At 32.9% G+C, this 26182-nt stretch overlaps 1 protein-coding gene across 3 annotated transcripts in view; it reads right to left on the bottom strand.

Moving 5' to 3' along the window:
• Positions 1 to 19675, bottom strand: part of LOC111392722 (nuclear pore complex protein NUP155) — a 31901-nt gene extending 12226 nt beyond the window's left edge. Inside the window, exons 1-6 of one of the 3 annotated variants that reach the window (XM_023018115.1) lie at positions 19297 to 19675; positions 16314 to 16483; positions 7797 to 7923; positions 4027 to 4289; positions 2127 to 3795; positions 1632 to 1844 (exon numbers count right to left, since the gene is read on the bottom strand). In XM_023018115.1, the coding sequence (XP_022873883.1) occupies positions 1632 to 1844; positions 2127 to 3795; positions 4027 to 4289; positions 7797 to 7923; positions 16314 to 16483; positions 19297 to 19455 (2601 nt within the window). In that variant the 5' untranslated portion in view covers positions 19456 to 19675. Of the gene's footprint in view, positions 1 to 1631; positions 1845 to 2126; positions 3796 to 4026; positions 4290 to 7796; positions 7924 to 16313; positions 16519 to 19296 lie in introns of all 3 variants that reach the window. The other 2 variants (XM_023018116.1, XM_023018117.1) reach the window with 2 other exon arrangements.
• Between the last annotated feature and the right edge of the window lie 6507 nt (positions 19676 to 26182).

The following is a 26182-nucleotide window of genomic DNA, read 5'->3' as shown; positions in this document are numbered from 1 at the left end:
CAATTATGTATGTTAGAGTAAATTGTACTCGTGAATAATTACACGTTTCATAAAATCATTAATTATAAGCTGACAAAAAATTTCAAGTAATGGAAAAGGATTGTGCTATTTTTAAGTAATAAAACTATATGAACACTGCTTATAGCCAAACTGCATAATTAAATTTAGGTCTATGGCACACGAGATCCCCAAACATTGAACCCTTCCGCACTTCTAGCCCAATCTTTCTTTCTTGGCATTTAACTGCTCAACCAGCCCATTTTAGTAGCATCTTGTCCCAATGGTTTTTTGTGAAGTGGACATTAAAGACAATGTATGTTCAAGCTTAATACAGTATATAAATAAAAAAACATAAAACAATAAATTAAGCCTTTGGGGTCGACTGCATGAATTATTTGTGAAATTGTCGGTTCATTATAGAAAATAAAAAATTCTTCCCAATGTCCACCCATAAGCATGATAGGCCACCCATCCAATTCAAGTATGTTAGATGCAAGAAAACAGAAAAGGGCAGAAAAGGAATATGACTTTGGAATAATCCATCGGCACGTGGAAATCAAAGAGGCAATTAGTAGAATTCTTTCTTACCAAACAACAGGGATATAAAGAGGAAGAAAAAAGGAGAAAGGATATGCTGAAAATTAGATGGGTCTAGTGGAGAGAATTGGACCTCTCGAACGTCCAAATATTTTTTATTTTCATTATTGTTGTAATAAAGATGCAAAGCTTTACATATTGCTATTACTTCCATCCAGCAGAGTTTATTTCTTTATACTACAATTATAATTACAAAAATTGAGATACACTTTCCAGCCTAAATTATCCTGTCTCTGCTTTTATCTTCAATTTTGCTCTTAATCCTGTTTGGTGAACAGTAATTGCAACAGAAGCCTATCAAATTGGTATAAGAGCAACCTCCTCAACATGACTTTAACAAATCGCATGGTGGAACTGGAAGGTAGAATGGATAGCTATATCGAAGTATGGAGGGAAGAATGGAAGAATTTCACGCGAGAATTGATTCAATGAAGTCAGAATTTCATAGGGTGTATAACATAGACAAAATGCTGAAGATAAGAAGGGTACAGAGGAGAGAATTGAACATCTTGATCGTCCAAATATGCTTTATTTTCGTTATTGCTGTAATACAGATACATAGGTTTACAGATTGCTGTTGATTGTCTAGCAGAATTTATTTCTTCACAGTATTATTATAAATACAGAGATTGAGATTATATTTCATGCCTAAACTATCTTGTCTTTGCTTTTATCTTCAAATCCTGTTTGGTGAAGTGCAATTGCTATGGGAGCCTATCCCTTCTCTCAAAGCCCAACACCAAGATCGAAATTTGTCAAGTTGCATTGTAAGTAGGAACTAGATGAGTGGACAACAGGTGATGGGAATGTAGTCAGGGGTAGGGGCTAGCACGGTGGCCTTCAGGTAGGGCTAGGGGAGCGTGAGAAAGAAGACTCTTTTCTTTTCATTTATTTTTTCCTTCTCTTTTTTTAATGTTTTATACTTAAAAAGGAAAAAAGTTACTTGCAAGCAAGTTATAAAGGTAAATCAAACAATATACAAGAAACTCTTCAAGTGACTAGGCGAAGGACATTAATTGCTATGTGTTAAATACCTCCATCAGGGCAGAGATAAGCTTTGTAGCTAGTTGATCACCCTCCTCAGAACAAACAAGCTGATGGAATGTTAACTGAACTACTGCTTTCTTTAAATTGGCGTCAAAACCCTGAATCAAGCGTGCTATAAGATGCTGTGACAGCAGCAGTAGTAAAAATAGGGCTTCGCCACATCTCAGGAGCAACTGCCTGATACACTCCATGGCCCTCACCTGGAAGATAATCCAATTGGTTATATGTACTATGCCCCTACTTTTTGGCTCCATTAAAATTAGATTTTAGGGGGAAATGTACTTCGGAATAGTGATTTTTTGGAGAATTAGTGGTAAAAAAAGAAGAAAAAGTTTGAGTTAACGTGTAATAATATTGTATTGAAGAATGTGTAGTTGACAAAAAAAAAAGAGAGAGAAAAATGACTTTAAATTAAAATGGAGCCCAAACGGGGCTATATTTTGAGTACAGAGAAATGCATGAATCTTGAAAGATATATTTACCTCCATTGCAGCCAGTTCTGCAGAACTATATGGAATACGCTGCCTTTTGTTTGATGATCCAGCTTCGCCGGACTCACCATTCCAGGAGTAAGAACCAAATAGATTTCGAACCATACTTCTGTCACCAGCACCAAGACCTGATTCAGTTCCAATCAAAATTGAACCTGTTAAGTCTCCTAAACCTGCAACACAGCCATAGAGCCCCCTCCTCTGATTTCTTCTTGAACTCAAGAACTTCTCCAGAGAACGAATTTGATCTTCAAGGACATGCATCGAACCAACAGAGAGTCTGCATACAACTATCATGTTTTCATAAGTAGAATCTGAAGAACCTGGGCCATCTTTTGTGACAAAAACAGGAAGCTCCCACAGAGGTAGAAGTAACCTTGCAGAGCACAAGCACAGGCCTTCATGAGCTGCTGAAAATACAGGCTCTGCCTCTTGAACAACCTGCCCCATGCCAAATCCTACAGCTGCTGTTCTAGCATTTGACAATGCACCGCTTCCTTCTAGTTGAGGCATCCCAACAACTCTAGGGTCCTCAAAAGCATTGGCTGCCTTCTCGGCAACAACACTGCTTATTAGGGTCTCATCATATACAATCCTTGAAGCCAGCAGCAAACACATTGCAGCAGCCTCCCCAGCACCGAACCGATTGAAGAAGTCCTCTAATAGTGATCTTGGTGAATTTGATTCAAACAACCTTCTTAGGATGTCAACTGGTCTGTGAAAAACTACTTCCATCATGCCCCTGCTACTGAAAATTATAATTTTCCTTTTTGGTAATATATGCTGGGTCAAAAGTTCACCTCTAGCCCAAAGTTTACAGCATGCCTTTTCACAGGATTCCAATGAGTTACTCAACCCATAGAGTTCTACTTGTGAATATAGCGACTGCACAATGGCTGCTGTATCAGGTAGGGGTAATACATCAGCTACAGAAAGCATCCTGCCCTCAACAGGTATTGACGAAACCAATTCCCGGAGCGCACGAGAGCTCCTTGCACCTGCTCCCAAACCACCAGAAGATGACGATTGTGTGCTTGGATCCCTATTCACAATAAGCAGCGAAGAATTGGCAGTTGGAGATGTATCAGAAAGGGCAAGAGTTCCAGCAGAATAATACGCTGCTTCAATCTTCTGTGACAGATCTTCATTCTGAGATCTTCCAGCAAGAGACAGAGCTCCAAAGGCAAGCCCACTGCCCACTCCTATAGGAGGAGAAGGCCTGGTTGTAACAACTTTTAAGCAGCTTGGTCTCTTATTATCAGTACCAATCCTGCCTAAACCTCCAACAGCACCATTGTTCCCACCAGATGGAGCAGTCGAAAGGTAAATCCTCCTGCCATCTGATAAAACAGCAACAAGATGCAACCACTTCGACTCTAAGGTAGATAAAGGTGACATACGAACTATAGACGATTTAGTTGATTGAGGTGGGGCCCTCGGCCCTGCTGGTTGTCGACCACCATAGTGAGGATCCCTTTGATTGATCAAATTTCTTTCTTCAGCCACCTTCTTGAGTGGGCCATTTCCATTTGGCCCAAGAGAAAATACTTGTATTTTCATCCCTTCAGAGCGTGCATATAAAATATGCCTCTCATTATCATAAACCATTTCAACAATGGGGTCAACAGCTCCAAATTTAAATACATTTGGTATAACCCACCTTCAGGGAAAGGAAAGCATAGATAATACAGATGCAAGCGAACACTTAAGACTTAAATTAAGATTGAAACACACTGAAGAAAATAAAATCACATTGTCAAAAGATTGTCTATATGGTTAAAAGACCAACTCTAATCTAAAACAGAACAATTAAGTAAACTTCCGGGAACATGAACACCTGAATACAGAACATGGTACAACACAATAATCATGAACATGAGAGGGGAAATACCTTGAAATGACATTTCCCAGGCCAGCAGTTAGACAGACTTTACGACACCATTTGTGCCAACCTGAACCAGTTGTATATTGCATTTCATAAATGTGACCATCACGCCCCGCCAGAAATATATGACCTCTATCAGTGCAAGTGATGCATGTCATAGTCACCCCATCCGATGGAATTGTGTACTCTGGTAATGGTTGAAGGGAAAGCTGTTCATATGGATCGGTTCCATCACCCCTTCCAGAACAACATACTCCAACAAGGATCAGCTGATTTGCAAAATATATCCATAAGAAACAAGGGAAACAGAACATTTTAGAACATAAAAAGCATGGAGAAATGAAAAAAAACAAAATAAAAAAAAAAAAGTGTAATCAGAAAATGAAATGATTAATAGATACCCACATCAAGAAAAAAAATTGAATTTGTAAAACTATTACCAATCTGATAAAAACTCCAAAAATTGTACAGAATAGTATAACACTAACAGGAAATGTTCACATTGCTGCAAGTTGAAGTAGAAAAAAAAGTTCAAATATACAGTCCAATGAAAACATTAATGTTTATATTGTTAAATAGTAATTTTGTAACGCTCTATAGAGGAGAAAACATGTGGAGGAGGGATATGGCAGTACATGAACAAGACGACTTGAGATTTAGCATAAAACAGGGGACATTCTTACAGTATGTACAGAAAAAGAGTCAATTTCCAAAGATGGACTAAACATTTTAGGGTATGGAGAGAACAAGAGTCAATTTGCATCAGATGCTAAAGAACCATTACATGGACTCTGGAAACTAATGTAAAATAAATAATAAGATAATAAAATAATAAATAATTAAAAATATATATATATAAATAAATTTGGAGGAACTACATGAAATCTTTTTTTGCCCAATTTGTTCAATTCATCGCTAAAATTTACTAGAATTTCCAATGCAATCAAATCTGTCACAACTATATATATTTTGGTCAAACCCTCCTTCCCACATTTTCAAGTTAAGTCCCCAAATAGACACTGAACTTTGCCAAAATCTCACAAGAGGTCACCAAATTTCAAAACTTCCTAAATAGTCACTCAACTTTGCAAAAAGTTCCTAAGGGGTCACTAAACCAGTAATGTATGGGGTCCCAATTTGCAAAGTTGAGTAACCCCTTAGGAACTTTGTGCAAAGATCAATGACTATTTAGGGAAGTTTTGAAATTCGATGACCTCTTGGGAGCTTTTGGCTAAGTTCAATCACTATTTAGGGAAGTTTTGAAATTTGGTGACCTCTTGGGAACCTTTGACAAAGTTCAGTGATTATTTGGGTAATTAACTCCCACATTTTCTATAGAGAACGCATACTCTTGTGAATGGGATCTTCTTTGAACCTACAAAAGGCATACCCCAATGATGCCATTCCCTTAAGTTGTTTGCGATTGGTTTCACCTCCATTTGTAGGCATAGATTTTCATTCCTTCTTATAGTTATACAATATAAAACAGTCACCTCCATCCTATCCTCATTTACCAATATGTTCATCTTATGGACATTAAGTCCTATAGAATTGTATCATTCAGTATCATAAAGAATAGCTATCCTAAAGTTTTGTCAAACTTGTCTCTTAACCTTACATCTTCCAATCACATAGAATCTCCATTGCACTACAACATTTGATCTCAAGTCCTCCTTGTCAATAAGTGGACCTTTTTTGTCATGCACTCCTCTTTGGGACAGCATGATCTTCCATAATGACTATTATCATCAATATATCTAATATAGCTAAAAGGGTACCTCTTGATACCACTAAACACGTTAGTCTAATGGCTTGTGAAACCTTATGGACAACTTCTTATCACATTGAATCCCCATAACAGTTCTTGATTTCATCTGATTCAGTCTAATTATATGCATTATCCTTTGTAATCCTCCTTTCTTGCCAAAATTGAACCAAATACTAGGCAGACATGCTCACATAGGAACTGGTCCATCCACTTCACGAAATGAGAATCACATCAGATTTCAAGAAATATAGAAGCTAAGAAGCACTTCCATGTGACACTGGCACATCGAGGACAGGATGATTAAAATAATACGAAATTAATTGTTTTTTAAATTTTTTCTACATTGTGTTTAATTCAGAAAGGATAATTCTTGAATTTCTATAAATTGGCAACCAAACAAAAACTGGGTTATCAGACCAACTTTTTCTATTAAAAAGCTAATCCCAAGATAAACATATTCTATTTGGTATGGGTTTTTTCAATTCTGTAGGGGGTCATTTAAGCTACTTTACTATAAAAACGTTTTTGTTCATCTTTAATATAAGCTACTTAAATATAAAAACTTCTTGTAAAAACGTTTTTGTTCATCTTTAATATAAGCTACTTAAATATAAAAACTTCTTGTTTATATTTCATTGTAAACTGTGTGTTCAATTGAGTGTTTAGGACAACACATTTTCCATGGGTCGTCTTCTCTTCCACAGATCTATCTGTTGCTGCTTTAGGTGTCCAGATTCACTTTGGGGGTGAATTCTTCTGCAGCTTTAGGTATTAGGTTTCATTTTTGCCCAAAGTTCTCTCCTCTTCTCTACTTCTATAGACCGATCTCCTGTTTGGCCAGTCTCCTCTCAGGCAGTGCCTAAGGAATGAGAATTTCATTTTCAGGTTAGAGCTTTTTTTATATTTTAATTTGAACATTGCAAAACGGGCTTGTCGTGTCGCCACTATGTTAGGTTGGAGCTACTCATCTCATTCCCATTTCAATGAAGATCTATCCACCTTTCTAGTAAGGATGAAATCTATTCAACTAACTTATGGACATTAATAAAAATTATTAACAGTCCCTAATTTGACTCATGATTCAGAAACACTAGAGCACTGAAGTCAAATTCCAAAATGGTATTATTCATAGATCCCCAAGGCAAAAATTTCCTGTACTCATCCATATCAGAACATACCTTTGACAACATGATTACTAGAATCATCCCAAGCATTATATGAATCATCCTTTATGTGCCTTCCTAAAACCGTTAATTTGTTTTCTTGTCTAATCCTATTGTTTACTTTTAGGATCAACCAATAAATGCCCTTGCTTAGTTTTTGACACCTTGGGACGACAAAGTTTTGCATCGCTTATAGGATATGCATTAGCCAACTCTTCCCCATATCTCACTATACCCAGGCTCCAATCCAGCATCACTAGTAGGGACACCCTCAATGTAATAACTTCTTAAATGTAATAAAGAAGTTCCACCGACTTCTTTTATATTACAAAACTTAGATATAGATGATTAAAGCATCAATGTGCTCAAGATAATTATAACTTACTAGGCATAAAGATCATGAATCTTCCCACGTATATACACACTTTCAACCACCATGCTTATCAAACAATAACTAATATCATGGAATAAAAAAAAAGAAGATGGAGACTTGAGAATTAAAATCTTCGTGACTATGCAAATTCCTATAGTTAGTTATACTTCATGACTGATCATCCATTTTTAATCATTTCATCTAAAGACTTTACATGGGAAAGCAAGGCTCTAAAGGTACCCTTCATTTAAGTTCCCAAATTTCCCTTCTTGAGCAAACTTTTTCCACCGTCAAGCTTATCAAAAAATTCTAGTAATCGGGAACAATATTAGAAGGTAAGCAGAGAAGAAAAATGGAATCTTCACCATCATGTGGTATCCGTGTGATTGCCGTATAACTGGTCCTCCAATAAACACAACATTACATGAGAAATTATTGAGAGAAGTACTAAAAGTTAGGGGAAGTTAAAAACCTCAACAGGAGTTGCCAAGACTATAAGATATTGAATAGCTTCAATAAACACACCAGGCTTGGCTTTGGCCAGACCAACAGCGAGAATAGCTTGTTCGTCCCGGTTATATTCAGGGCATTGACCATCCCTAAATGACAGGAAGAGTAAAAATTTAGAAATTCTGGATAATACAATATTTATTTTCAACGATAAAGAAAAGTGGATATGCCAATTATTTCTTATATATAAAGCTTGCAAAAAAAAAAAAATTCCCAATGTAAGCAAGAAGACAACAAAAACTTGTGAACGTAGTACTTGATTTGACGAGTGAAAAAGAAACCTGAAGAGCATTAGTTCTAAATTGAATGCTTTCCGGTTATAGACAAGACAATCTGCCAAGAGCCCATACTTGAAAAAAGACCCATGAAAAGCCTTATAAACTAAATTACTGTTTGGGCCCAGAAATTCGTAGCAAAACAAAGACATAGCGTTGCATAAATAAAATCTGTGTCCAATTCAAAAACATAATATATCAAGCCAACTCATATTTCATGTTATGGATAATCAAGCATCCATGTAAGAAAGAGATGCTGAAACTATTGAAGAGAATTGTTGTCGAGAATTGGTAGAAAATATTGAAGAGAAGAAGGTGATCAGATTTCCTCTCCTACTTTCATTATAAAGACAAAAAAGCACAAGCACAATTATGAAAATTCAATATACGTGATTCCTCGTTGCCTAATATATGTAACTTCTAATTGATTTACTTTCTTAACACTCCCTCTCAAGTTGGAGCATATATATTATACAAGTCCAGTTTGAAACAAAGAAACCTCTACCGATTACCATTCAGCAACTTTGGAAAAACATCAAGAAGCTGATCTTTTGCCTCCACAACGGTGTACATATATCACCACTCAATATCTTGCCTTGAACAAAGTGACAGTTAACTTCAATGTGATAGGTCCTCTCATAAAAAATTGGATTGGACGCAATACGTAGAGCAACCTGATTATCACAGAATATCATAATAGAGGAAAAAGCTGAAAGATTGATTGCTTGAAGAAAGTGCTGCAACCATGTCAACTCACTAGTAGTATGAGCCATCACTCTATATTCAGCTTGTGCACTTGATTTTGCTACTACAGTTTGCTTCTTACTTTTCCAAGACATGAGATTACCATATTGTACAAAAACCAGTGGTAGATCGTCCAACCGAAGGTGATCCTACCCAATCTGCATTTGTAAACATTTTAATTTTGAGATGTCCATTTGGTTTGTATAATAACCCAAGACTTTGAGCCTTTTTCAAATACCGAATAACCCGTATCGTAGCTTCCCAATGTGCGATTAGAGAAACATCTAAGAACTGACTAATGACACTAACTGCATAGGAAATAGCTGGTCGTATGATGATAAAATAATTCAATTTCCCTACCAAATGACGAGATTTACCTGATTCTCCAAACAGTTCTCATTCATCCTTCAAAAGCTTCATATTCAAATCCATGAGAGTATCAATTGGACGAGTTTCAAGAAACCTCGTCTCATCTAACAGGTCAAGTCCATACTTTCTACGAGATAAAATTGATACCTACCCGAGATCTAGTGACTTCAATACCCAAGAAATACCGAAGCTTGCCTAAATCTTTAGTCTGAAATTGTTGTTGTAAAAATTGTTTCAACCTACCAATCCCTTCTGTATCATCCCAGTGATTACAATATTATCTACATAAACCACAAAAATAACATAACCTGCATTAGTTAGTTGATGAAAGACTGAATCGTCAGTCTGAAATCTCTACAGACCAAATTTCAAAATAACCTCATAGAACTTCCCAAACCATGTCCTTGGTGATTGCTTTAACCCATACAAAGCATTTTTCAACTTACAAACATAGTTCTAGTACTCCTCCTGAGCAACAAACCCAAATGAATACTCCATATAAACCTCTTCCTGCAAGTCACCATGAAGGAAAGCATTTTTAATATCCAATTGAAATAGTGGCCAACCAAGATTAGCAACAATAGAAATCAAAACACGAATAGAAGCGATCTTAGCAACCGGAGAAAATGTCTCACCATAATCAAAACCATATGTCTATGTATAACCTTTAGCAACCAATATAGCTTTCAATCGATCAACAGTCCAATCAGAATTGAATTTTGGAACATAAACTTATTTGTTACTAACAGGACGTATCCCAGGTGGTAAAGGAACGAGTTCCCAAGTTTTATTCTCATACAATGCTGCCATTTCCGATTCCATAGCCTTATGCCACTTAGGATCAAATAAAGCCTATGTTACTGTCTTAGGTACAAAAACACTAGAAAGACTGGATGTGAAGAAAGAAAACAAAGGCAACAACGAATCAGAAGTGACATATTGACTTATAAGATGTTTAGTGACACAAGTGCACTTACCTTTATGGAGAGCAATGGGCAAGGACTCAGGATCTATAGACGGCAAGGTAATTGATGGGGCTACAAAAGTTAGTAGCTTAGATCATCAAGTATAAACTTGTAAGGGAGCAAGTGGTTCTATAGGAGAGGAGAACGACTCTGGTGCAATAGACGGAGAGGAATCTAATTCTGGAGAGATACCAACTCGTAGATATGAAACGAGCAAGGTAATAGGACCTCGAGTGGATTCTGGTAACATACTAAGATCAAAAAAATAAGGTGTGAACTTGTCAAAAGTGATTTGCAATTACAAAATAGCGTTGTACAGAAGGATTATAGCAACGATACCCCTTCTGTGTTTGAGAGTAACCAAGGAAAATGCATTCCATAGAACAAGAGTCAAGTTTGTCACGATCAAGAGCAAACTGATGAACATAACAAACACATTCAAAAACCTTGAGAGGTAAAGAACATTGTGGAGAGGAGGGGAACACAATAGAGAAAGGGGATACATCACCTAAAATTAAAGATAGCATACAATTAATGAGATAGCATGCAATGAGGACAACATCACTCCAAAAACATTTAGAAATATGCATATGACAAAGGAGAGCATGAGTAACCTCTAACAAATGATGCTTTTTACGTTATGCAACTCCATTTTGTTGTAGAGTATATGCGCAACATGTTTGATGAAGAATGCCTTTGGAAAAGAGATATTATGTAAAAGAAGCAAACATGTATTCTTTGGCATTATCTAATTGCAAAGTACAAATTTTCTAATTAAATTGAGTTTTAATCATAGTACGAAAGATTTGAAAGATAGAAAATAACTTAGAACGATATTCATTAAAAATAACCAAGTTATCCAAAAAAATGATAAAATATTGAAATTTATTAGGTAAAATATTGATTGGTCCCCATACATTAGAATGAACTAGCTCAACGAAAGACACGACTAACAATTCTTAAAGGAAAGACACACAATAATGCTTACTAAGTTGACAAACTTCACACTCAAGGGATGACATTACAAAGACTAACGATTTGACGTTTCAAAGAGGAAAGGGAAGGGTGGCCAAAACGACAATGTTACTACATAGGAGAAACAAAAAGTTGGAGAGTTCGAAGAGGAGAGATTGGTGAGAACTCCAAGCAATACAAGTCATCAACTTCAAGCCCCATACTAATCATCCTCTTCATCTTGAGATCTTAAAAGACAGGGCGATAGACAAATCAATATTCAAACTAAGAATGGCATTGCCCAAGCTTGCAACACTAGTTCGGGAACCATTAGCAAGAGTAACATATTTAGAAGATGTAATAGAATGATAATCAATAAGAGAAGCAAACGAAACAATCATGTGTTAAGTTGCTCCAGAATCAATGATCCACGAATTATAAAAGGATGACAATAGACATTGAGCAATCGTAGTACACTGAGCGAGAGTGGCCATAGAAGTGAAGGTGACCTGCTTATGAGCTAAAAATAGAGCATACTCATCCTATGAAACAGACATTAAATCAAGACTCCAATGTTAAACTAGAGTTATTTCTCGATGTAGAGGCTGAGTAATGGTCCTTATTAGATGAGACCTGATTAGTAGAACCGATGGTTCTCCATGTAAATCCCAACAATAGTCAATGAAATGATCGATACAACCACAATGAGTACATTTTCGAGGTTCACAATTTACCGAACAACCCCAAACCTTAGTGTCCCATCCACCCCAAAGGTGTTCATCCCTAAATGAGCCGCCCCAAGCAATAAAAACTGAACGATTTCCGCAAGGTGGTGCAGAAGCGTTGATTAAATTCTTAAAATAAGAATTGAAATAAAACACTTCTAGGAATAACTTGGTTGTCATTGATTTGATAATGAATAAATGAATGAAAATTGTACAATGGTCCTATATTTATAGGCAAATATCCCTATTCCTAATAATACTAAGAGATTGAAATAAGGAAACTATGAAATTAATAAAACTCTAATCTAATTAAACATCTAAAAACTATAATCCTAATAAATAATAAGTCCTAATACAAGAAAACTAAAAAAAAATCAAACTCCTACCAAATATAAAACATCTTAGTAGTAGGAATTGTAGTTGTACTACATCAATTACCGATAAAGTAGAGCACTGAACACGTGACAATGTCTTTGCAAGACTTGGAAGCTCTTTTCTACCTAATATTTGTGCCCAGACCACCTCAAACTCTGGCAAAAGACCAATATGAAATTTAAAAACATCGATGTCTTCCCACTATTTTTCCATAACATTCAAATCAAGAAAGAGGTTGTGATGTTCATTCATCAGCTGACACATAGCTAAAAACTTATTATAATGTTCAACGAGACTAGAGGAACCCTTCTCAAGTCCAAAGTATTGTTTACACAAACCATAGATCCGAGTAACATTTTCAGTTCTAGAATGAATATATTTGAGATGTTCCCAAATTTGTTTAGCCATAGTGATGCGAACCCACGTAGCAACGAACACTACGGAACCACCCGCAGAAGAATGAAATCGGACCCAAGAAAGTTCCAAACAATAAAGTTTATGGATTTTGACTCAAAAACGATGGATTAAACAATTCACACAGTCAATAGGACATGTAAACCTTTTAATCACACAATTTAATGAATCTAACCAGAATAATTTAAAGATCGACCCGAAAATTAAATGAACCAAGAAACAAAAGCAATTACAAGAATACCTTGACCCCGTAATTATACAACCCACAAATTCTAGAATACCTATAAATCTAATAAAATCGGAAATAGAGTCCTAAAATATCTAAATTACCAAAAAATAAGAAATTGGACCAAAATAAAACTTTTCTAGATCACATCAAGATTTTAGGGTGTCATTTGTGAAGATGCCAGAAGCAAGGAGAGGACCTATCTTGGAACTACTTTGATGCGACTGTTGTTTTAATATGTGATTGTTGTTATGTTGAAGTACCATGTTAAACTCGAGGTTGAAAGTACTTTTTTTTTTTTTTTTGCCATTTTGTGATGCTCCAAGAATGATTTCAGCAGCTGATAAATCACCGTTCATTTTCCATGCTTTACTCGGCCCAGGTGATGGTGACAATATTACTTCCACTAGATGCATGTTTCCCAACATATCAACTTAGCTCAACTCCTTGCATATTAATTCCTTCCATTGCTTTTGAAATTCCTTCGTCTCCTCAGGGATAACAAAATCAATCTCCGATAATATAGTGAGTACTAAGATGTGGTTGTTGAATTGTATCCACCATTTGGTAATCAATGCCCGGATTTTAAGGGATTCCAATTGAATTAATTTTTGGAATCAAGTCGTCGTTAACCTGCAAAACAAAATTATCTAAAATAGGGAAGGAAATGTTAGTGCTCGCCAACGCTTCCTCAATTTTAACCTCCTCTTCATGCAAGCTCACTTCCAACTCCTCTTTTATTTCCGAAGACTCCATTTCCTCTTCCTTCTGTAGCTCCACTTCCATTTTAACCACTTCGCCCCTTTCACGTTCTATTTTCTTTTCATTTTCTTGTGGCTTATATTTTTTCTCACAATCAACCATCCCACTAATTTCTCTTTTACTCTCTTGCTCCTTCCATTCCTTCGGATGATTAATTTGAGACCTAAGAATATCGAGAATCTCAGAATTCCCGTTTATAATCCAACCCAACACTCTTGATGTACTACCCGTACACTTAGCAAAGGATGTTTTCTTCTCCACTAGATAATCCCCATAACATTTCCTAGGCATCTCCCTAAACTCCTGTTCACGTCGATCTCTCATATCCCTTCCTTCAACCCTATCATATTTATTCCTCAGTCCCCGTACCTCATCAATACCACAACCATATCCATATGCATCATACATTTTAATTATAGGCTCCCGTCTCCTAACATTTTGCACCTCATCACATTGATCCCTATGCAACTTAGCCAATTTCAAATTAATCATATCCATCTTATTTTCCATATTCTCAATCATCATCTCAAACCGCCTCATCATTCTTTCCAACATTTTTTTTTAACCCTCAATTTATTTTTTGCCTCATAAATTTCACTCGAAATCACACAAATTTGGCTTTTTCCTTCTGTTGTTCTCACCATTCAGCCTTTTACCACTCAAACCTTCTCCAAAGCCCTTCAAGAACAATCAAAACTCAATTATTCTCGCAGAATTCAAACCAAGAGAGATTTTCTGACCTTAAAGACTCAAAACAAATTTTGGACTCGAAAGGAATTAGAAATTTATTTTTATTTTTTTGGAGGTACTAAAAAAAAAAAAAATTCATGAGCAGTACCGCCGACGTGAACTTTTTTTTTTTAAACACAAACACAATTAAACTATCTAAAGTTTTAGATCTAAGACTCAAAACTAATGAAAAACACAAAACACGAAGAAAAACACGGAAAACAAAAGAACAAAGACTCGAACACAAAAACAAAGGGATATAACCTTGATTTGTTGGAGCACAAGCTTCGATACCACCTGATGCGAACCCACATAGCAACGAACACTACGGAACCACCCGCAGAAGAATGAAATCGGACCCAAGAAAGTTCCAAACAATAAAGTTTATGGATTTTAACTCAAAAATGATATTTTAAACAACCCACATAGTCAATAGGACACGTAGACCTTTTAATCACACAATTTAATGAATCCAACCCAGATAATTTAAAGATCAACCCGAAAATTAAATAAACCAAGAAACCAAAACAATTACAAGAACACCTTGACCCCGTGATTACACAACCCACGAATCTCACTTTGATTGATTGAACGCCACAAGAAATCATCCCGATAAGTTCGATAATTTTTGAAGCATAAAGGCCTCCAGAGAAAATCTCCATTAATTTAATTTCAAAAGTCTTCTAATACAATGTAGAAAAATAAATCAATTTATACTAAAAACCTAGAATAAAGTTTAAATGGAATAAAATTCTAGAATACCTAGAAATCTAGTAAAATCGGAAATAGTCCTAAAATATCTAAATTATCAAGAAATTGGACCAAAATAAAACTTCTCCAAACCACGTCACAGAGACATATTGAGTGATGAAGCCCTAGAAACATTGCTCCGATACCATGATAAGACCTTGTTAAGAGTAGCACAAGACCCTATAAGTTGGTCTATATTTTTATCTTTATTAAATGTGGGATTACATCTCTTAACATGCCCCCGCAAGATGGAGGCTCGTTTGAGCAAGTCAATCTTGAAATTTGTGTACTTATTCTTTAATATTAATCGGATCGAATTGCTCGTTAGAATTTAATGGGCTTTGATACTATGTTGTCGAGAATTGGTAGAAAACATTGAAGAGAAGAAGGTAAACATCTTCCTCTCCTACTTTCATTATATAGACTATAAACCACGTACAATTATGAAAACTCAATACCATGGAAACTCAATATACGTGATTCCTCGTTGCTAATATATGTAATTTCTAATTGATTTACATCTTTAACAAGAATAATTTTATCATAATGAATAGGTTAATTGTACAGTGTACAAAGTCTTTGTTTATATGCAAAATAATTCCTCTAAGCTTAACAAAACAAGAAAACTGAACTGTAATCCTACAAAAGAAACAAAATCACAACTTAAACAAGAAATAAAATCCTATCACAACAGGAAATAATTCGGTATCCTATTTGTAATAGAATTGTCCAACATCATCAACGCAACTAAGTCTTAGCACATACTATCCAGTTCCATTCAGCTCTATCAAGCACCTTTTTTCCTCTGAGTTAATAAAGAAAACAGATTTAAGAACTCACATTGTCCCACGATATTTTAGTCCTCTCCCTCTATTTTCATAATTATTATAAATTTATTACTCAACCAAACTGGTCACTCTTAGTTTATCCCAATTGGAGCTAGTGGTGCAATGCAAGATTTTACTGATAAGTTAATACTCCACAAAATTCAAATAAGAATGTATGCATGTATAACACATTCATTCATTAGCCTGAATATGTTACAAAATGAATGCTAAGCATCTGCTGTCAATAACTTTCCATTACCAGCATTCAGTAATCAAGATTTTTTTACAACAAAATAAAATATATATAATTCTTCAGTAAAGTTGTTCATCTAACAGGAAATGCAATCAACATCACAACTCTCACCACTTATCAAACCGCCAAAGAAATAAAGAGTTATCCACTGCTGCCCAAGCCCTGCGTATTTCTGGAAATATTCCACATAAAGCTGTTCCCTCACCACCAGCTGCATCATATCTTTCAGTCAACACTGGTGGCAACTCCCAAGTGTCGACAACCTCAACAAAAGGGGGCCACTGCAATCAGAAAGTGAAAGGATCCAATTGAATAGCTTTCAAAGCAGGCAAAAAACAAATTTGTCAAAATATATCAAGATTGATAATTTTTTTCCTAGTCACTATCAAATATGACAATCATGCATTAAGACATCAGTTGCAAAAGTTTCAAAGGTTTGCCACATTCATTCAACTGTGGCACACAGAAGCTTAAGGAAAAAGTATGTTCCATAGTTTTTAGATCTATGAATAAGGAGTTGGAGGGCACTCCTTTCTCTTTAATTATTCTTAATTGGAAAAATATATTGCAATATTTACTTTATTTTATTTTGCTTGATTTTAGAGGTCCTTATCCTTTTAACAATTGGAGTTATGCTTCTATAATTAATTAAATGAAATCATGTTTCTTATCAAAAGAAGAAAAAGTGGTGCCTAAATAAAAAATGCATATGAAATGTTGCTTGATGAATAAGAGAAGTCACGTAAACTAATGATACCCGGTGATATTACCAAGTTCAACTCAGCTAAACCAAATTTTATCCAGGTTTTCTATACCACCATCTCAATTCAACATAGACTATGTTCCTGAGATATTGCAAGAATCTATAATCTTCTATAGTGACCAAAAAATAAATAAATAAATAAATATCCAAATTCTAGATGCACTGTTTTTAATACTAATATGAAACATGGTGCCAGCAGTCTTTTCCTCAGGCCATCTTTCATTCATAGAGAAAGTTCAAAAGTGTAGTACCTATGAATGCTTGTGTCTTTAGGTAGCTGCATTGTACTGTAAATGGTTGGGCTTTTATTTTTCATGATTTAATTATGGAAAGGTTGTATATTGTGATTATGTAACTAGCATGCACTCAGATGGCTGCATAATGTGACAATTATAGTCTTTTTTTAAATCTTCTGTTTTAGAAGTATCATGATTCTGAGGATGTAGGACTTGATAACCAAAAAAGATAAATGCATTTTTATTTTTTTATGACGGGAGAATCCACAACCGCTACTACCCTTCGGGTGCGTACTGAGTAAACCCTCGAGCTAACGCAATAGCCTGCAAATCACGCCAGCCAGATAAACCGCACTAGGCAAGTCCTGTGCGACAGGCTTGACCGAGAAAGTGTTGATAGGGGAAATTGAACTCGTGACCAAAGGCCTCCGCGCTCACCTACTCAACTAACTCGACCACCCCATGAGGAGCGTAAAATGCATTTGGATGCCTACATTATGTGATAATTGGAGTATTTGGTTAGTTTTTGTTCTTATTTACTGAAGGGTAATATTTTATTTTTGAATTATTTATATATTTTTCAATAGCTGAGTTGTCTGCTAGTGGGAGTGAATAATTACTATTGCTTTAATCTGGAGAGATTTTCTTCATCTCTGTCTTCTTTTTTGTTTGTGTGGGGCCTGGGATTTAAGTGTTGCAAAGTGGGAAAAAATAAAATAAGGAGAGATTGTATTTGCTAAAAGTACACTTATTGGTCTCATTGGAGTTATTGACATATTTTCTATTTTATCTGGATATTTTAATTTAAAACAGCAAGAATAGAATAGAAAAGATATGATTTTTGAACCTTGTGGTTTTACTCAAGTGATTCGATTATTTAAATCAAATAATAAAAAGGGCTAGCTAGAACAAAGTGAGTTCAATATTTTAAAGGAAATTAACATAAGAAATGAAATACTGATAAAATTTTAATTAGTGAAGTCAACTTTGCTATGATAATGGTAGAATGGTTAAATGAGTTTCCAAGAGGTGATAACAGGCTTCCTGTTTTGAACTACTGGATTAGACATAGATTGAGAATTGAGAATATGATTTTTTATGTATTCCACTAGTATGGAAGCTTAATAATTCAGACTGCGATTTGTATGTTTCAACCAGAGGCAGATAAAGCTTTTTTTACTTGAGAAAAGACAAATCAAAACCAACTTAGGGGGATTTGACATTAAGACCGTATTTGGTGGGGGTTAAAATCAAATTTTTAATAGATTTTGATAAAAGTTGATTAATTATGTTGTTGAAAAGTTGTAGATCTCATAAAATGTATGGTTAAATTTAATTGTTGAATTTGACTTAAATTAAAATCTGAATTTTAATTTATTTCAAGCTACTTAAAATCCTGAGAATTGTCAGATTTGGAGATAGTTGAATTTTCAATTGATAAGGATCTCATAGTTCGCCATTTATTTAACCATTTTCGGAAAGATCGAGATCATATAAAGTAACTTGTCAATTCCCCTTCGTCGTAACAGAACCAAAATCCAAAATATTTATGCAGCTAGCTGAGCACATCAGTTTGAAATATACAACTTTCTATAATTAAAATCATTCAATGAAGTAATAAATAAATAAACATCCAAACCATGGACAATAAAGTGCAGCTACCTCAAGACACAGGTATTCGTGGGCACTGGGCACTCCCTAGACCGCCATAAAGTAGAAAACACAAATGGATAACGTATAGTATAAGGCATCCGAATATATTTTTTAAAATTTCAATAAAAAATTATAGTTTCTGGAATTCAGTAACAAATCCTTAGAATCATCATAAATTAAAATCAAAAGGTTAAAACAAATACCAAATATCCACAATAAGGAATTATCCTACAAAGCAGATACCTATTTTAAAATCAAATTTCTTTACTTTTCAGCAATCAATTAGTCTCAGACCATTTACTGTTCAATTCAGCTACCAAAAGACACAAGTATTCATGGGCACTGTGCACTCAATCCACGAGCCCACATTAATTTAAAAAAAAAAAATCCACACACACACACGCACAAACACAAACAAAATAGACACAAATAGAGAAAGTACCTCACGTGGGTAAGTGGAATAAGGATGACTGGCGTATCTAGAAGCTTCCAAGGATTCTTCGAGGTCGAGATGGCCAGTCATTTCTCTGCCAATGCGGTCGCTGACGACAGTTCCAGCATTGACGACGTCACGTATCAAAATTTCGTTTTGCCAAGCCATCACAAATCAATTGATTCTTATTACTTCAAAAACCCTAGATTTAATTCCGTAGAGGAAATCCCTCTAGAAGTTTGAGGGTAATATTAAAGCCCTAGAGCGGACTGTGAAAATTACCAGCGGAGTAGAAAATTGAACAGATAAAAGGAGTGAAATTGGGAAGAAATTTTTCATTAGGGTTTTGGAGGGGTTGGCTGTAGGGTTTTATAGGCGAAGGGTTGAGGCGAAATTTTCAAAAGTCTCCCTTCCGCCAAAAATAAGGTGTTTGTAGACGTTTCAGCTTAAAATTAATAAGTGTCATGTGCGTTGTACGATTTTTATATTTATTGTATTTTTATTAGCGTTAAAATTATAGATTTTTCAAAACTTGTTAAAGATTCAAAGTGTTTGATGAAATCTGATCGTTTGGTTCATTACATTATCGCAAGATGCACAGATTTCTTTTTCGTTTTTCTTTTCTTTTTTTCTCATTTCTTTTTTCTATTTTTAATTTGTTTTGTTCATACTATAGACCTATTTGAACCACATTATTCCAAAAACATATATTCTTAAATAGTGATTTGATATCATTTCAACCACACATTCTTCAATAAAATAATATTACACGCAGATCAAAAAAATTTCCTTATTTTTTAACCACGCATTTCTTATCAATACACTATTCAAAAATGTATTATTACCAAAATAATGTGGTTTAAACACCCCTATAAATAATTTTTTTAATTTAAAATTCTTTTTAAGTCTTTTCTCTTTATAATAAAACTTAATTTTTCAATTTTAATTAAATATAAATAATTAAATTGGAATAATTAAAATTAAAATTAAATATTATTTAATTAAAATTAAAAAAATTACGTTTCATCATAAAACGAAAAGAATTTTAAATCGAACAAAAAAAATTTTATAATATGAAGAAAAATGAAATTTTAAAACAATTTTCAAAAAAAAATATAATAAAAACAAAACAAATTAAATAAAATAAAGTTACAAAAATAAAAAAAAATTATAATATTAACAAAACAAATTAAAAGAAAAATAAGTGAGGAAAAAAACGAAAAAGACTCTCCATGGATTTCTCTCCAGGATGGCTCCTGGACCTCTCTATCAACGGATAGATTTTTTTATTTTTTCCTCATTTATTTTTTCTTTTTTAATTTGTTTTTCCATACTATAAATAATTTTTTTCCAATTTAAAAATATTTTTAATTATTTTCTCTTTATTATAAACTAGTCTTGCGCGGGCGGAATTATTTTGAACGTGATATTAACGTTTTTAATGTTGATATGAATTTAGTGTTTAAAGAAGAAGCGAATCAATTAGTTATAAAAATAATCATTTAAGGTAAGCTATATAGGATATTAATTTTGGAATGGAATGATTTAATATAGTAATCGCAAAAATGAACGTGTAATATTATTTTATTGAAGAATGTGTGGTTGAAATGATGTCAAAATACTGTTGAAAAATGAATTTTTCCAAAAGAATGGGACTCAAACAAGGGCTAAATAAAAAAAAAGTCTTCTTTGAAAGAGAGAAGTAGTAATTGAAAAAATGAAGTTCAATCATAAAGAGAAAAGAATTAAAAAAATTTATCTATAATATGAACAAAAAAATGTAAAAAATAATTAACTCAGTAATTTCCATCAGTAAAAAATTGAAATAATTTTAAATCGAACAAATTTATATTGAAAAATTTTTAGATAGGAAAAAGTTTCCCCTTTGAAAAAGAGAAAAGCAGTAATTGAAAAAATTAAGTTCAATGAAAAAAGAATTCAAAAGACTTTTAAATAAAAACAAATTTATCTATAATGTGAACAAAGAAATTTTTAAAATAAATAAATAAGAAAAATAAATTTCCATAACTCTCCGTGAAAAAAAAATGACTCTCATTTTGAAAAGAGAGACAATCTCTTCGTGGATGAAAAGATTCTCTCCATCCACGGAGAGTATTTTTTTCTCTTTTTTTATTTGTTTTGTTCATATTATAAATATTTTTTCTATTTAAAATTCTTTTTAATTCTTCTCTATTTATGATAAAATTTATTTTTTCAATTTTAATTAAATAATATTAATATATTCTTTGTTTCATTTTTGTAACTTTAATTTGTTTAATTTTTTTGTTTAATTAAATAATATTTTTTAAGTTTGTTTTGTTTATATTATAAATTTCCTTTTTCTTTTTAATTCTTTTCTCTTTATGAGAATTTTTTATTTTTTTCAATTTTAATTAAATAAAAATAATATTTATATATTCTTTGTTTACTTTTTGTAACTTTAATTTGTTTAATTAAATAATATTTATATATTCTTCAAGAAAGTAATTTGTTAAATTTGAATTAAATAATATTTATTTTAAATTTTAATTATTTCAATTTAATTTAAAAACTTTATAATAATGTTTTTCTATTTTTTCCTTCAATTCCTTTTTTAATCTTTATATTTAGTTTCTTTTCTTTATTATTATATATATTATTGGGTTGGATATTAAATAATATTTATATATTCTTTAAAAAAGTATATTGTTTGACTTAAATAGTATTTATTTTTAATTTAAATTATTTCGATTTAATTTTAAAAAATTATAATATTTTTTTCTACTTTTGCCTGTAATTCCTTTTTTTAATCTTTATGTTTAGTTTATTTTCTTTATTGTTATATATATAATATTGGATTGGATGAAGTAGTATGTGAAAATGGAGAAATATTTATATGAGTATGATTTAAGAAATCATTCATTGTGTTTGCAAAGGGAAGGATAAAAAGGAAACTAAAATATTTACAACAACCTATTAATGTCAAAAGTAGTAATTTATTGCTATTCGGTAGTCTTTTAACCGTAGTCTTTTACCCAAAGGTATACAATCACGTTCGTGTACATAGATATAGACAGATCATGTTACTTTTTTCAGAACTACAAAATAAAACATTGCATAACTGCCTATTGTCACGTAAGTAATATAGATGATGTTTACTCATGTTTTTCTTTCGAGGTGATTACAATGGTTCGATCATCAGTTTTGTAGCCTGTGTGAGTCTTTTTTTTTTTGGATTTTGACTCTGCTTCAGTGGGTACATTTGATGGTTGGAAGAGAGACCTTTTTGCATGTGATGGAGTGATTTCTTCAGTGGCTATGGAAATTTCATCGACTCGATCGTACACCTTGTCTTTGCCTTTTACATCTTTGTTGTCTGAACTTTCTTTCATTTCAATTGGCATGTTCCCATCATCTGCGATAATTGAGGAATTTATTTCAGTCGGCGTGGAAGAGTTGAATATGAATATGATTTTAAAGCGGTACTCAGGTTGGTCGTGGTGCTTTTCTGTCGCCTTTAGAAAAAAGAGCAGCTCTATATCACTTTCCAATTTCACGAGTCATTGATTTATGTATTTCGTTCCTGTGGTAGACGAAATATATTTTCAATATAGTGACATATTTGTTGTGAAGAAAGAAAACATTATTGAAGGATGTTGGACATGATGTTTTACCTTTTCAAGATGGTCCATTATAGCATCGACATTATTTTCTAGTAACACCTTTGCTACATCATTTATGATGGTTGCATCTAATGAATCAGATTTGTCTTCAAGTTGTACAAAAGCATTTACAATATAAATTTTTTTTAGCTATGCATTATGTATCTTGTTCATGAAGTAATTATTAGTAAAGTTTTGAACTTATATTTAATAGAAGAAATTACATTGAGATAGCTTTTGCATGTTCATATTTGCAGAAGTAACATTTATGAATTTCTCCAAAGTTTGTGTTGGACGTCTTCTTGCAATTGTTGTAGGAAATATGTAACGCCCCAAATTTTCTATAAACTCCGGAACGTTACGAAAAACTCATTTTCCTTTATTTTAAGTATAGAACTATAAAAATAAAAAATTTTATTAAACAAATAACTGCAACATTTATAAATCTAAATTTAAAATATGAAAATTTTATCTAAACATAATATAAACTCTTAACTAATTTAAATAACCCGTTTAGAACAAAATTTAAACTAATTTATAAATTTAAAGACGACAAATTCATTTATTTTTCTTTTCATTTGATCCACTTGGCGGCCCGCATCACCGTCCTTCCACAATTCCAATCTACCCGAACTGCCTTTAAAAAATTGTAAACAAGAAAATCTGCATTTTATAGCGCTCTACTCTTATGGAGTATATATTGGTGACCAAGCGACACACCCATCTTAGGTCCTCTTATATCTCGTAAGATTTCATTTCTCTTTATATAGAATCCGAAGGTCCACTAACAATCCATGCATATTTAATTGCATATAAAAGCATATAGAAACGAAAATAACTTGCACATATGTATCTTACCTCAATAGATGAAACAAATTTTCAAAAAGAATTATGAATGCATGTTTCAAAACTTTCCCTAAATCTCTCTACTCTTACGTTCAATGGGTGGGTAATATTTTGATTTCAAAAATATTTTAAAAGATGAATTGGCAAAAAGAATTGTTTTGGCATCCGATAAAGAATTGGCTTGATGGGCAGATTTGGGTATTGATTTAAGGCTACAAAAATTGTCTGCCAAATGTCCGTAATCAGGGAGAATTTATAGATGTTATCCTAATCACCTAAGATACACCATTCTAATTCAATTAAATAACTGTAAGTGGAGTTTAAATCAAAGTAGGATTAGAATTGCCCATTATCAAATTAAACACGTTACCATAAGAAATGGATTGACTAAGGATTATTAATTAAATTAAAATTCTATTTATCATTGTTTTCCTTTATTTGGTTCTAACTTGACGTAATCTTATCCAAAATAAATTTTTTCTCAAGTCTAAGACTTCTAATTAATTACAAGCTTTAAAAAGAGTCCAATATCGATATACTAAATCTCGCTCTATAAATATCTAATTATTCGAAACAAATAAAATAGGAATTTAAAACCTATTTAATTTTAGGCCACAACTTTCAAAATGTAAATATATAATATATAAAATAAATAAATTTTATTCTAAAATTTTCGGGGTATTACAATCTTCCCTCCTTAAAAGAATTTCGTCCTCGAAATTACCTCAATTAGTCAAAATGTTTTAGATACTTGACTTTCATATACTTATAATACTTCACAACTAAAGCAAGAAAACTAATAATCATGCTCAAAGAATGAAATTTCGTTTCATACCTTAGGTCCATCGGAGAGTGGCCGGAATGGTGAGCATCGCATGCCAAGAATTTTTATATCATTACATCAACTGATCAACATGTGTTAAAACTTTACAAAATAGTCGTTTAACTCATAAATCTCATAAGGATATTATATATATTTCTTTTATTATCCACATCTTCTTCTTCTTAATACATTACTCAAAAATAGAGGTCTAAAATATGGGAAATAGCACAACTACAATTTAATATAAAATATCATCAATTCAAAATCCATCCAAAATATTATTATTTAAAATCAATTTGAATTCAATTTAAAACTATTATTCAGCTGTTTAAAACAATTCGTAATATCAATCCTTTAAAAAAAAAAAGAATGAAAAGAAAATCGGTAATAATTTTTTTTTTTTGTATATATAATAACAATGTGGTCACTTTGGATGTGAACAATGACGTGCATTGTTCACCACTGTTCACACCACGTGAACAATTTTCTTTTCTTTTTCTTTTTTTATCTGCCTTTTTTTTTCAAAAACAAGTCTGCAGGAAAGTAAAATCGTGCTCTGATATCAAGTTGTAATGCCCCAAATTTTCTATAAACTTTGGAACGTTACGAAAAACTCATTTTTCTTTATTTTAAGTGCAGAACTATAAAAATAAAAAATTTTATTAAACAAATAACTACAACATTTATAAATCTAAATTTAAAATATGAAAATTTTATCTAAACATAACATAAACTCTTAACTAGTTCAAATAACACGTTTGGAACAAAATTTAAACTAATTGATAAATTTAAAGACGACAAACTCATTTATTTTTCTTTTCATTTGATCTACTTGACACCCCGCATCACCGTCCTTCCACAATTTCAATCAACCCGAACTACCGGTAAAAAATTGTAAGAGTAAGTATTTGAAAATAGCCAATAAGATACGTACAGTTTCCATATACATATATATATAACAAGAAAATCTACATTTCATACCGCTCTACTCTTATGGAGTATATCGGTGACCAAACGACACACTCATCTTAGATCTTCTTATATCTCGTAGGATTTCATTTCTCTTTATATAGAACCGGAAGGTCCACTAGCAATCCATGCATATTTAATTACATATAAAAGCATATAGAAATGAAAACAACTTGCACATATGTATCTTACCTCGATAGATGAAACAAATTTTTGAAAAGAATTATGAATGCACGTTCCGAAACTTTCCCTAAATCTCTCTGCGCTTGCATTCAGTGGGTGAGTAGTATTTTGATTTCAAAAATATTTTAAAAGATGAATTGGCAAAAAGAGTTGTTTTGGCATCCAATAAAGAATTAGCTTGATGGGCAGATTTGGGTATTGATTTAAGGCTACAAAAATTGTCTGCCGAATGTCCATAATCAGGGAGAATTTATAGATGTTATCCTAATCACCTAAGATACACCATTCTAATTCAATTAAATAATTGTAAGTGGAGTTTAAATCAAAGTAGGATTGGAATTTCCGATTATCAAATTAAACACGTTACCGTAAGAAATGGATTGACTAAGGATTATTAATTAAATTAAAATTCTATTTATCATTGTTTTCCTTT

The sequence above is a fragment of the Olea europaea genome, unplaced genomic scaffold, assembly GCF_002742605.1.
Source record: "Olea europaea var. sylvestris unplaced genomic scaffold, O_europaea_v1 scaffold969, whole genome shotgun sequence".
Lineage (NCBI taxonomy): Eukaryota > Viridiplantae > Streptophyta > Magnoliopsida > Lamiales > Oleaceae > Olea > Olea europaea.
Note: the sequence above shows the minus strand (reverse complement) of the source record. Positions and strands in the feature narration are given on the sequence as shown.